General features: G+C 35.9%; 1 protein-coding gene across 1 annotated transcript in view; it reads right to left on the bottom strand.

Moving 5' to 3' along the window:
* The window catches only part of CNTLN (centlein), a gene marked incomplete at both ends in the record, with an annotated part of 207,186 nt that overhangs the window by 159,039 nt on the left and 33,722 nt on the right, over nt 1–14,425 (bottom strand). The window contains 2 exons of the mRNA XM_082013442.1: nt 900–1,079; nt 1,669–1,803. Coding sequence (XP_081869568.1) covers nt 900–1,079; nt 1,669–1,803 — 315 coding nt within the window. The remainder of the gene's footprint in view (nt 1–899; nt 1,080–1,668; nt 1,804–14,425) is intronic.

Genomic DNA, 14,425 nt, shown 5'->3' with positions numbered 1-14,425 from the left:
ATGTTCACAGATCTGAATGAAGCTTTTTACAAAGGGTTTCCATCAGCACAACAATCAGAAGTGTCACCAAAAACACTGAATTGCTAGTGGAGGAAAAAAGATGCTTCTGGGCAAGATGTCAATTAGTCAGTCACCACACTGAATATACCAGAAGGTCATGTACTTTGATAGTGTGAAAGAGCAGAGTGTTGCAAGTGTTCATTAGCCATGTAAATAAAAAGAATCCACTAAATAGGTGTGTATATAAGCAGCCAAACACTTTGACACCATGTTCATGGCTTATTTCTTACAGGAATTTAAAAAGAACTTGCCATTTTTCACCAGCAAACAAGACAAAGTATAATTTAAATAAGAATTTACAATATTCTGGACCATGTATTCAATTATTTCCTTTTTCATTTTATCATAAACAGTGAAAATAACTTTTTAATATATTATATGCAGTAATAAGGCCTCTCACAGAGTGGAGCCCTCTGGAGGCTAGGACACAATTTATTCGAAACTGCAGTTAAAGTTTTAAAGTGTTCTTCCAAAACAATAAATATCAAGTCTACTGCAATCAAATTATAGGTAAGAAAATTATACATTGAGAAAAAATTGTGAATGATAATACTTTCAAGCTTTTATTATTTCACACACATATATATTTTATCTTAAAATACAGTATCTTTTATTTTTTAATGATTACATTTTAAGATGACTATTTGAAGTCAGATTCCTGCTTTGCAACATCAATTTTTAAAAAGCTGTGGGTCTTAAGTGAAGGAATGTAAATGAATGCAAGTCCCCACTGGTAGATTTGAATATATAACTTGTTTTTTAAAGAAAATAACTTGTAGTGCAAATGTCTGGAGAAGTTAATTCTGAAATAACATCCAGGAGTCCGTTCCACTTCGTACCTTTATTCTGGCATCGTTGCCAGATTTTTCTGTTTTCCATTGTGCCTCCTGCTTCCTCAGTTTCTCCAGGTCATTTAGCAGGTCAGCACAGCATGTATTTAATCCCTTATTTTCCTCCTCCAGGTTTTTTATAACCAGTCTGTTTTGCTCTTCCTTCTTCTGTGCACACTCCTCAGTGTCCTGTAGAACAGTACCATAAGGGCCGATAAACAAAAAAGTGAGAACTAATCAGCAAATATAAACTGTGCAGTTTTACCCTCACAGCAGCTTCTTCTATATTTGATGGCCAAGGTCACCTGTGCACTTTTATTGGCCTCTTTCATGCAGGTGGAAGGGTCATATTTTTTAGCTGGATGACAGCTTTGATGAGTACACATTTGCAAAGAGCCCATTAATTGATCAAGCTGCCTTTGATGCTGTCCCCAGCTATTTTTGAGACCCACACAGACATATCCTCCCAGACCTCGGCTTTATCAATTAATAATGCCAGTCCCACCAGAATCTAATTACAAGAAGCCACATCTTCACGCTCCTACTTTCTTTGCTCCATTTCCATCATTAACTATTTATCTGAAAGTTATAAAGCTTGGATTCTTGGCTTTAAAGCATCTTCCTCGGAGTTGGTATGTGAGAAAATGGTAAGGTATAGCACGGCCTAAGGCAATTTTTCTTCTCCAAGCTTGTCACTTTCTGTGCCACAAAGGCTGACACTGCTTAAAGAACTACTTCAAAGCTACAGTCTTATGAAACTATGTACAAGTCAATATACCTTAAGTTCTTGACTTTTATCTTTAAATTTCTGGTTCAAGTTACTGAACTCATTCTTCAATCGGGCATTTTCCTCATCCACAGCAATTTTTCTCTGTATTAAGTTGTTTATCTCCTGCTGCTGTCCTGTGAGTCTCTTATTTAAAAAAAAATAAAATCAGTTAATAGACAAAAAGCAATTGTAAAAGAACATGCATGTACTGGATTTTAGACCTGTGCATTTTAGACCTATGAAATGTAACAATCTGATATATGGAGTTTTATAGCATTATTTTCACTTCATTAGTACTTTAATCATACTCAAAACTGCATGACTACATGACACAGGAACGTAAACGAGGAACTGAATATCTTGCTGCTACTAAACAAGAGAGCCCATTACAAAATAGTTATAAAAAGGGAATTAAATCTAACTCAATTTGCAATTCAAGGAAAAATAATACAACTCTGGTCAACGCAAGCAACAATTTAGTGTATGTACACATAGTAAAATCTCACTGCCACCAAAAAAACAACTTCAACTGTCTGTGTCAGGTACTTGTATTCTATTTTGACATTCATATTAAAACACCTTCACTCTTCGGTGCGTATTAGAACTCTGTAGTTTTCTTCAGGAGTTTGGTTTAATTCCACATACTGTTCTGCCCATTCCCTTCCTAAATCAAAATGGCATTTATCTAAAATATTGTCCCAGCAGTAACATTGTAACTATAGTAAGAAACAGAAGAAACTTTTATCTCAGGACAAAAATGCAACTTTAATATGCAAGCTAAATGAAATGTGTTCGGAAACATAAAAAGTTATCAACAGAAAGATATACCTTTAGATTATTCTACAATACTGCTGATAAGATACATAAAGGTTTTCAATCTCCAAATGTTTAAATCTGGTTCACATGGATATCAGACATGAAAAGGAATGAAAATATGCTGAGAAAAAATACATAAAACATTTGAAGTCATATCCAACAACCATTGATTTTAAACTTACATATAACAATTAGGGCAAAAAAAGGAACGATGTTACCACCAAACTCCAAGTAACTCATCACTCACAAGAGACACAGGTATTATAGGTAGCAGCCCTGCATACAAAGCAAGCTGTGCAGGGGTAAAGGGGACTTTGCTCCTCATCTTGAACAGTGTCAGTGCATTGCCACCCAGAGCACACACTGCACAAGAAAGCTGCTCACAGTACATCGCACGTCTATGTATTCAGCAAATGCCTTAGTCATTAAAAATATACATGACTATTTCTCTGTGTGGACTGTATTTTTCCCTGCTTGTTTGTTTCATTTTTTACTTTTTAACTTTTGTTACTTGTAACTGTTTCCAAATTACTTTGAATGTCTGCCTCTCTTCTGTAGACCTCTTCAATTTTTCCTCACTTCGTCACCTTCCTTGCAAATTTTTTTATTGTTCTATTTCTCCTCCTACCACCATCTCCAAATCTTTTCTAGACTTTGTTCCTCCATATTTAGTAAGTTTAATTTATCTCTCTGACCACTACTTCTATCCACACAGCTACAAATATGGTAACATTTCTACAAAATGAAAAAAAAAACACCCAGCCAATCCTCAAAAAACCAAAGCCACACCATACCACACTACATAGCAGAAAATATGTCCAAGCAAGAACAAACCCTGCAACTGCTTCAGCATATGAGAAAGGTAATGTAATCCAGCTATCTTGTATAGCAAATACTGAAAACAAACACCCATGAACAGATAATGTTTAGTAAACAGCGTAGGGAGGCATGAAGGATATTTTTTCCCCCACTAAAAATTTCACTTTATCATGGAAAAAAAAAAAAAAATCTTTGTTATACCTCATACTTGACAACAGCCACAGTGGATATTCAAAGAATATACTAAATTATGTACTTTATAACATCAGTCTTTAAAAACATGGAAAAGAAAGTGAATGTGAACTGAAGAGAATGGAAAAACAAGAACAAAAATTGAGAGAAAAGCAAAAGGAAATACAGAAATTCTTGTATCTTGGATTTTTGCCTCAGATGTCATTAATTCAAACCAACAAAGCAAACAAAAAAAAAAAACACCACAGGACTAGCTTGTATATAAAACAGTGTTTAATTGGTAATTTAATTTTAAACCTATAGCTTACTTTATTTTTTATAATATAACTAACTCCACTACAGAGACTCATTCTACAGTACTGGCACTTTGAATACATCCCAGTCAAAGTTTGCCTAAGATTATAGATTCATAATCACTCTTACATCTCCTCCAAAGAAAAACTAAATCTGAATTTCAGATTCAGAAATTTAGATGAAATTTTTCTCAGAGATATAACCCAGCGCATAAACCTTCTCAGCCTAGTTTGTTATCAGCAGACATTAAGGAAGGGATAATGAAATTAAGAAATCTCTTCTTAACTAAGGACTCCCTTCTTTCATATTTTGAACCTACCAGACAACAGGCTCAATTTTTGCTATTCAAAAAGCAAAATATTTGCTCTTCAGGTATATTATTACAGTTACGGGAACAAATTGCTGCTGGCAGAGATGATTTAGTTGCATCTTTAAAAAGGTATGAATCCACATTACCATGGGAAGCATCAGTTATTTTGTTTGCCTCCCTCCCACTCCTCAGGTCCTCACAGAATTTCAGTCAGCGTCTCCTTTGAGTCTTCCTTTCAGCTCATTACTACTTGTTCAACATTTATCAAGATGAAGTCTGTATTTGATGAACACCCTTAGAAATTCTACCTATCTGAAAGAGCCTATTCATTCTACCAGAGTTAAAAAGTCACTAATAAACGCTCTCACAAAAACTCAAAGTGCAGCCCCAGCTCTATAAGGCATCTAATTTTTCAGTACACAAGCTACATTGTGTTACCACTTAGTTTCACTATACACTGTGTTGAAACTGGTAAGCGTATGTGTATTTCTGAAGTGAAATCAAAGATCTTTGGGTTCTGTTTGGAATGGGATGTTTTCCAGCAATTTGGAGGATGAATGGACACATGAAAGTACAAAAGTGCAACTAGCCATTTCAAATGTTTGTTCCATATTGCTGAGATGAAATTTTAAACTCAAATAAGCTACTTTGCATACTTTGCAATTTAATCAAACAGATTATCCTGAATCACACTTGCCACACTAGCTACTTATCCCCACAACTGACCCACTTAAGACTTTAAATCAAAAAAAGGCAAATACACCTTATCAATTACTAAGCAGCAAACTCAACTGAGTAGTCCACAAAGTCATCTACTGCAGCAGTAGTGAAACATTATTTAGGCAAGTTATACCTACATGTAAAAAATCCTGTTACGTTTCAAAGCATTTTTTTGCATACCACTTCGTATGCTTTTATTTCTTCCTCCAAATTAATTGAACTTTTACTGTCATATCTGCTCATTTCATATGTTTATAAAGAAGGGGAAAAACCAGGAATATTACTTGGGAGCCATGACTGCGTAGAAATAAGGGTCAGAAAGAAAAATTTCTAATATATACATAATTAAGTAAATTATCATCTGCCTTTGCCTATGCAGCTGATAATTTGCACCTTGCTTCCTCCACCTATGAACTACCTTGCATAAAAGGAGGAAGACAGTGTGCTGGGTTTGGCTGGGATGGAATTAATTTTTCTTCATAGTAGCTAGTATGGGGTTATGTTTTGCATTTGTATTGAAAACAGTGTTGATAATACAGAAATGTTTTTGTTATTGCTGAGCAGTGCTTACATACTCAAGGCCTTTTCTGGTCCTTATTCTGCCCTGCCAGCAAGTAGGTTGAAGGTGCACAGGAAGTTGGGAGGGGACGCAGCTGCGATAGCTGATGCCAGCTGACATCATGCTCAGCATATAAAGCTGGAGGAGGAAGGAGGAATGGGAAGATGTTTGGAGTGATGGCGTCTGGTTTCCCAAGTAACTGTTACACGTGAGGGAGCCCTGCTTTCCTGTAGATGGCTGAACACCTGCCTGCCCATGGGAAGTGGTGAATTCCTTCATTTGCTTTGCTTTCGTGTGCGGCTTTTGCTTTACATGTTAAACCATCTTTATCTCAACCTACAAGTTTTCTTTTTTGCCCTTCCAGTTCTCTCCTCCATCCCGCTGCAGGAGGAGAAAGAGCGGCTGTGTGGCGCTTAGTTGCCAACTGGGGGTTAAAGCATGGCAGAGAGTAAAGACTTACAGCAGAGGATACAAGTTCCTAAAAGTCTACCCTACTCTGATAGGCAAGTGAAACAGCAGAAAAATAAACATACCTGATCAACACATGGGACAACCTCCTACATGAGGTTATTTTGACAGACTTCACTAGATAAAAACACTCATCAGGAATTCATCTATCCACTTAGTACCTACCTTTTTTTTTGTCTAAATACCATAAAAGAGACAGGCTAATGCTACACAAGAACAATTTCAGTGTACATTTTGCATTGACTGCAATTGTACTTGTTTGAAAGCAACAGGACAAAAGCAATGTTCAGTGGGCTTTTGACAGCTTTGTGCTCAAGTATTATTAAAACACTCACATAATTAAGACAACTAAAGTATGCTTCCAAAGGTTCTTCTATAGAAAAACTTCCAAATAAAGAAAGAAAACTATATTACAGAAGTGAATTTGCTCTAATGAAAGCCAAAGGAACATAATTTTATAATTTTGTTTAGCTGGGAAGAATCAAAGAGTAACCCTTGTACACCGCTGGAGCCCAGAATGCTCCAAGCAAGAGTACGTACAAAGAAAGAAATACTGTGACCTGGTGGAGCAGGTCTTTTGATATTTAAGTGGACTGTCATTCCAGAATTCATTTTTATCCCTTCCCATGCCATCTCTAGCTAACAACACTTCTTTTTTTTTCTTCCCTAATAATGTCAAATTGTTTACTGACAAAATTACTTTTTAAAATACCTTCATATCACTCTGCAGAGGAAGCAAAATCACATGCTAAGTCAAACTGAGAAAATGAGCTACAAAAAATGCAGATCAAAGATGAAGGGGGAAAATAGTCTTTTTTTTGTCTTAGCTCTGAACACCTCGGAGTCTTTTCATGGCAGTAGGATGTTATAATTATCTGTCAATATTTCATGCGAATAGATATACAAAAAGTTTTTTAATTAAACTTCATTTTTATCCAATGTGAATTTAGATTGTATACTACCAGATGGAGACAGTAAAAGTAGCAACAAAAACATAACTTTTTAATGTTAGGAGCCTGTTTTCAAAAAGAATATGAGTTAGGATGCAACTACCAGGAATTAATTATGCACCGTTTGGTGTTGCAGACATCATCACTTAACTTCTAGTCTACAGTGAAAGAATTTTTAATCCACTGCACAAAAAGCATGCAATCAGGACTATGGAACAGCTGTACATGCTATTACTGCATTAAGTGTTCTCCAAATTTTTACATTTGGGTGGGGGGTTGGGGGGCGGAATACCACTTATAGTTCTGCAGTTTGCAATTTGATCGTACTGAAACAGTATTGAGTTCCCACCTCTATACAAGTTCATAAAATGTACATATTACATAAGGGTTTCATTTCATGTCAAGAAGTTAGCTCAAATACCTACTGATAGTTTACCAAAAAATCCCTAAAAATCATTCTAGCAGAAATGCAAAGCTGAAACATATACCCTTCATTGCTGCTGCTAACGATACAGATACGCAACAACACACCTTGTTTCTGTCATTGGCTGCTGAAGCACTTCATGAACCTCAAGTCTCTGCACCACAATATTAAAATTGTCCATCTATGACTGCAATGAAGGGACATGCATTCGATTTCCACTACCAAATGGATCACATATAAACATTACATTCTGTGCTTTCTTCATTACATTCTTTGTCAGAAGCTTTCATTGTGCAGTAGTACACTTCTAATATACCACATTAAAAAAAAACAACCCACAAACAAAATATCTGGAACTGAGGAAAAATTGAAGTATTTTCCCCCAGGCAGTGACTTTTAATGAAATACCAACATCTTAAGAAGAAACAAAATTAATTTATTAATGAAATTATTTTATTACAACCTAAATGTGAAAAAATTATTTTCTTTTAAACTTATTTTATTCAAAATTTCTACTTCAAGATTTACATATTTATTCTCCCCCTTTCATCATCTCTTTTTCCCCATGAAGTAGTTGTGATTGACTTACCACACTCCTAACTTTCTCCCCTCCCTTCCAACCTTCCTTTTTTTCTAGCAGGAATTGAACAATAAGTAGACAACATGAAAAATATGCCAGTAACATTTCATAGCTCTCCTTGATTTAGCTTTTCCAAATTTTTCTTTAGATTTTTTTCAACTTTATTAAACCTCATGGTTCTAAACTTGAACATTCATACACATGTTTAACAAATAGTATCCCCAGTCATATTCTCATATAGTCTTCTGAAATAAGGAAAACACAAAAGGAAAAAAAACACAAACCCATGAACAAAAGAAATCAGCTCTCTTTCATCTCATGACTATTCATTAGATTCTTTAATTATTTTCAGATGTAGGATGAACAGAAGTTCTATGTAAATAATTCATGAACAGGTAACCATATGTTATGGAAGTCATCTGCTACATTTTGCTGTCTGTACAGTGTCCTTTCATAGTCCAAATGACACTAGCTAGTTATGACGTGAAACACAAGTTATCTTTAAATCCATACTGCTCCAAAAGTAAAATGCCAACAGTGCTACCTGATTCTACAGTATCATTCTAAAGGATGCCTGTATTCATAGTTAAATATTCACCTTAGAACTAGACTCCTAACAAGGACAGACAAAACAAGGAAAACTAGCAACTGACATATAACGGATTAAAATGCAATTCCTATTTTTCACACCTGCCCTTATACTACAACACTTAAATAAATTTAAATAATCCAACAACAAAGAAGAGAATTGAAGTGGGGGAGCTCACTTCATTTTCATACAACCAGAAGTTTATTAGTTCTTCCTTATCTCTTCTCATGCTTTCCAGGACTCCCTGAGATTGTTTAATCAAAAAAATTGTTTCTGAGAAAAAGAAGTATGAAGTTGCAAGCAGGCATCTGCAAATCCATTCCCAAAATGAATGTGAATTTTTGAATGCCAATTTCTATCAATAATAGATGTGAAATAAAGCATGGTAACTTAAAGATGTATACAAGGAAAAACACTCTTAAAGCACTGTGTGTTCAAATGTGCTTACCTACTATTTCTGTGCTGAAGAAAAAGGGCAAGTCTTTTTTGCAGAAGGAAGAAAAGAAAATTAAGATTCTTCAAAGCTCTTTTTTAAGAGGATCAAGTAAAATGGTTCTACAGAGAAGGAGACCAGAAATATGAGCAGCTGACTTCAGCCTGCAGGTGGGGAATACGTACTTACTTCCCTACCACTAGTCAGTCTTGCTCCTGAATTCTCACCTGACCCATAGATTAAGGAAGGGTCAAACAGTATAATCTATTTTAGACACCATGTTCACTATTGCCCTCTTTGGACTTGTCTGATGTGATTAATTTGGTGTCTTCAGCAGAGTTTGCTATCTTAATCGAACCACCTGACAGAACTTCTCAGTATTTGAACATGTGGTGGAAGTAAACTGTGACTTCACACAGTGTATCAGGCAGTCTTGCAACTCTAGCACTCCACTTTCACTAGTAGCAAAGGAACCATCTCTGGCCAGCAATCTGCTAAGTGACAAAATTTTTTTATGATATGCACCATTTCATTCCACTCAAGCTGCTCCTTACAACTACATCGTAGAACGTTCCTTCTCTCACCCACTAAAAACAAAGCTCTACTATTCTTTTCACTGCTTACAACATCCTGCAGTCCTTTTTATTTGTTCTGCTGGTTCTTACTCCTGCACAGGCATAGTGCAAGCAAGCATTGCCAGCAGCTGCATTTTTGCATTGACAAGGGAGCCAAATACTGTTTTTGGCACGTGCACTATAAGTTTGCCCCCCTGCAAGGGGGCAATACTTAGAGGCACTTTTTCACAAAAACACACCTCTAATTTGGAAATGAGACAGCATTGCCAAAAGGAAAAGCTGTAGCTTCATAATAAATCCAGCACCTCTCCCAGTATAGCACGTATTGCAGTAATGCAACAGATTTAGAGATTAACTGTCCATTTTCCTATGATGAGGATAGGACAGTTCTCAGGATAACTACAGTGAACACTGACAATATAATCTGACCATCTTGCCACAGCTCTAACATCACGTTAACCATCAGCTGCTCTAAATAAACCTCTTTCCTCTTTTGTCTAGTGATTCTCTGCACCAGGACAGACTAGAGTTTCTATACGACCTATAACGCAGCACTGTAAAGCGGCAGTGTCCAATGAATTGATACTTTCTCTACTCGTTCCTCTCGTCTTAGCACCTACATTTTCAATCTATGGAAAGCAGCAGCCCAGCCCTCTAAATCAGGCAGCAGAAAATCCAAAGTATCTTCTTACTCCCTATACTCTCTCCTAATACCAAATCTAAACCAACAATCTGCTAAAACAAGCTTTTCTTTTCTCTTCATTGAAGAGCACGATCTTGATGAACTGGGTTGGTTTTGTTTTTCTACACTTTCCTCCTCAGCAAGGCCTATAGAAGGTCCTCAGAGTAAGTTAGCCTGTCTCTGAAGCATACATGACTATGAGAGATCTGCAGAAAACAATACCTACTAGCATCTACTCCTGACACAGCAATATTTCATTACACTCACATACATCAATGCTGCCAGATCAGGTGTAGTAAATAAAGAACAGCTGTTGCTACCATCACCTTTTCTGACAAGCTCCTTCCTAAGTGTGGTCAGCAGATTCGTAAGGGCAGAACCTAATCTCAAAGGGCACTGCACGGTTCTTTCTGCTACCTAGTCCTTAAGGAACAACAATCTTCTTGAACTTGAAGAAAAGTACCTGTATTCAAGTAAGAAGCCATGATATATGAAGAGATTCCTCATCAAGAACATCCTTAAAAGGTGGAGTAAAATCCAGCTTCACCCTCTTAAAACTAAACTGACTTTACAATGTAAAAATGTGTCACTACAGCAACCAGATAATGTACTGAACACAGTTAAGAAGTTAATCTCTTCTACAGTAAAAACAGTTTCCAATGGCTTTAGAAACCATTTTTATCTCAAGAAAAAAGACTATCCTATTGCAACACTAATTGGCTACACAATAACTATTCTTAAGTGGATTGAACAAGAAATTTCCCAAACCAGAACCCAGCTCCCCAGACAACGAATAAGTTCATACAGATGACCTCCCCCTTCTTTCCGGGCTTGGATATTGAGTTCCACTAACTTAAGGATCGAGCATTTCAAACCAGTGGAATAGCAGAGGACAAAACACATCACATTTCTTTACTTAGTGTACTTTTTCCTGTCTAATCCAAGTGCAGCTATCATTTCAGGCTATCATTGTAGAAACATCACTGAGAACACTAATGCTGAGTAATAAAGATTCAGAAGCTTTAGCCAACTTCAGGCTTGGCTACGCAGGCAAATTAATGAAAAGATGAAGCATGAATTTATAGCACATCTGTATGATCACCCAATGTAGCTGCTTTTTTGCAGATTAAGTAGGAAAACTCTTTCCTCAAAATGGAGTAAGCTACCTTACAGAAACACATTTCCAACTTGCAAAGAAAGCATCCCTACCGGGAATTCACACAGAAGTACTAATGAGCTGTAAAGTTACACTGTAATTTACAGCTTATTAATTTCTTCAGACAAACAAGCCCACAGGTATTAGCCATAGTCATCATACCACCTACCTCAGGTACCCTTCTATCAATAAACCAGAATCAGCAACTTTCAACTATTTGAGTAATAAATACATTTTCCTCCCCATCTTTCTCACTCAGACCAGCTCCTTAACAAGATTCCTTTCCCTTAATTTTATGAGAAAATTAACTAAAAGATGGCAAGCAGGAAGGCACAAAGACATATAATAATTCACTGATGCAGTTCAAAGAGGCTACATAAAACAGACAGGTTTCACCACTGAAGGCTGAATCTTTTTCCAACATACCACTTGAGTAAAATTATCTTTTTAAAGAAAAAAAAATACATTCTTTGCTTGCAGTATCTGTAAATCTCATTCATTGGAGAAACTTTTTTTTCCAAAGAGTTAATAAACTTCGCATAATCTCATCACTACTGACACATTCATCCAAACTCCCTATTACTGAAATTATCCTCATGTCCCTCATTACACAAGAATAATCAAGGTTATATGCTACTGGAAATAAAGTGTTTAGATGGCAATAATGTGTGTATACATTTGTCTTAATTTAATAACGGCATTTTATTACAAAGAAAAATACAATCAGGTGAAGGTACAAAAGTTAAGAAAAATTTATTAGTGTTAATTAATGCTTGAAGGTAGAATTATGCTTCTTTCAATTGGACCCATTAAAGGGGCTTTAATATAGATTTGCACAGCAAGCTGAAGATTTTCAAGTGCAGATAATGAGGCAAGCTAGTACTATTTTAACCCCTCTGGAGTATAATCAGTTGATAAGGTTTTGAAACGTTACTATGTCTAGGACAAAAAGATTAGCTTTAGTTCCTCCAGATCAAAATTGAAACCTAATTAATTAACAATGTTATAGAAGATAGAAAAGGTTTCCTGCTACTTTTACATTACATTTAATTTCATCTTCTAGGGAAAACAGGTGAAGATATTTTAGTTTATCTATTGCATGAATGGCAGAAGACCAAGTTTCTTGTTCCTATGCTATACTCTTAACTGTTTACACTAAAAAATTTTACTGAATTCTTCCAAAAACTTCCACTTCTTTTAAAAGGAAAAAAAAAGCACCAATGACCTGTTTGAGACATACACAAATATTATATATTAAATACACCAGGTAGGAATTGTTTCCAAAAAAAAAAAAAGGGAGAATAAAAAGATATGTGCAGCAGACAGCCTTCAGAAGAATACTTAAAATTCTAGGACAACAAGTTATCCACATGAAGGCAGCAGTTAGAAATGCTTTTCCTTGAAACACACAGAGAAATTATGTATACATGGCAAGGACACATCACTACTGAGAAAAGAATTTTGAACCACTGTGTAAAGCAAAAATTACAGTAATAAGATCACTATAGCAATCTAGCCACCAGTCCCAAAGGAGTAAGATTTTTACCACGTAGCATTTAGAATAAATATGTATAAGCCAGATGAGGCACAGCTGTGACTATCAAGACCAAAAGTTACCAATCAACCAAATACAAAGACATGTATTAAAAAAAAAGTAACAAAAGGAAAAACAATGGAAAACTCCAATACAATATATTTTGTACTGAATTTATGTGCAGTAATAGATGAAAAAAATGAAGTGCTTTAATATACTGTTTATTTGAACCTTTGAATGGTACATTTTGAAATGCTCCACATTATTTCACATTTAAAATGTTTAATAATATGCAGTTATGCAGTAAACTCATGGCAAGAAAAAAGGTCTCATACATTTATCTAAAACTGAAGATTACATGATTGTAATTTATGAAAGGTGCACAACAGAGTGAAGTCATACTAAAATACCTAAAACTTCAATGCATGTACTCTGTTCCAAAGATATTAGACGGCAGAAGTTTTGCAAAATTGTGATTTACACTGATTTTTACCCTTACAGCCGTAAGTCCCATCTTCATGAATATTTGAGCACGTTTTTCCTCGTTTAGGTCATACAAAAGTGATTAAAGACCATATTACTTCTCAGCCATAGGTTTCTAAATTAATTATCCTAGTTGATTTTCAGTAATATCCGTTAAAAGGGAAACCCTTCAAACAACTGAAATATCTCATTACAAATAAAGCTAATTTAGCTCTCAGTATTAAATAACTATATGCATCTCATCTAGGGTGTTGAAAATATGCTTTCTTATCTACAAGAATTTTAAAAGGGCTCTTAAGTATGTCAACAAAGTCTAAGCAGAATACAAGAGAGGAAAGATTATCTTGTGTTCTCCTTCTAGGGTTTTATTGCTGTTTCTGGCAGCAACATCAGCTTACATACATGTCAAATTATGAGATACGTCATTTATTTGCCTTTTTTCCCTTAGTCAGCACGGATTCATACAATTGGTTGTTTGGTGGCCACTCAGGAATTCCTAGTAAATAAATACCCTATGACAAATGATATTGTGGCAACTGATACCTTGTATGAAGGAGAGGGAAAAACAACAGAAGATGACAGGATAACCTCACCTTCCTAGAAGTAACAGATTGGAAAGCTGCAATACAAAGTCTTGAAGTCTTGCTGTCTATACCTTACAGAAAAGTACCTTCAAGGTCATTACTGTTGAAACTTGCAGTTTCGTAAGCAACCTATTTGCGTGTTAATTACACAAAAAATATCTTTTTCTCCTTAGATGAACAAAGAGAGAATAAATCCAGAAAAACAAAACAAATGAGAAAGCTCCTTACTACATTGTTCTCTACACTAGCTCCAGTCTTTGATTACCAAACCACTCCAAAAACTCACAAAATGATCCCCCCTCTTGTTTCAATCCTCTGGCATCCCACCCAATGGATGAGGCAAGAAGGTCAGAATGACACCACCTTCGTATACAGCTTTTACATACAGCACTGGTTGTTAGCACCATCTGGTGCCCTTCACACCCCATCCCACACCCCAGCCACCCCCCAAGTCAATGATACTTTAATGGAAGCTACATGACAACATGCATTAAAGTTGTGACCATCAAAAAAGCAGCTTCTGCCCGCCTCCTATGTTAATTCCTCCTATCCTGTGGCCAAGCTCTCCTTTCCTGGCTGCCACTTTTCCTTGTTTCTA

Source organism: Phaethon aethereus (genome assembly GCF_964289735.1).
Source record: "Phaethon aethereus genome assembly, chromosome: Z".
Classification (NCBI taxonomy): Eukaryota; Metazoa; Chordata; class Aves; order Phaethontiformes; family Phaethontidae; genus Phaethon; species Phaethon aethereus.
Note: the sequence above shows the minus strand (reverse complement) of the source record. Positions and strands in the feature narration are given on the sequence as shown.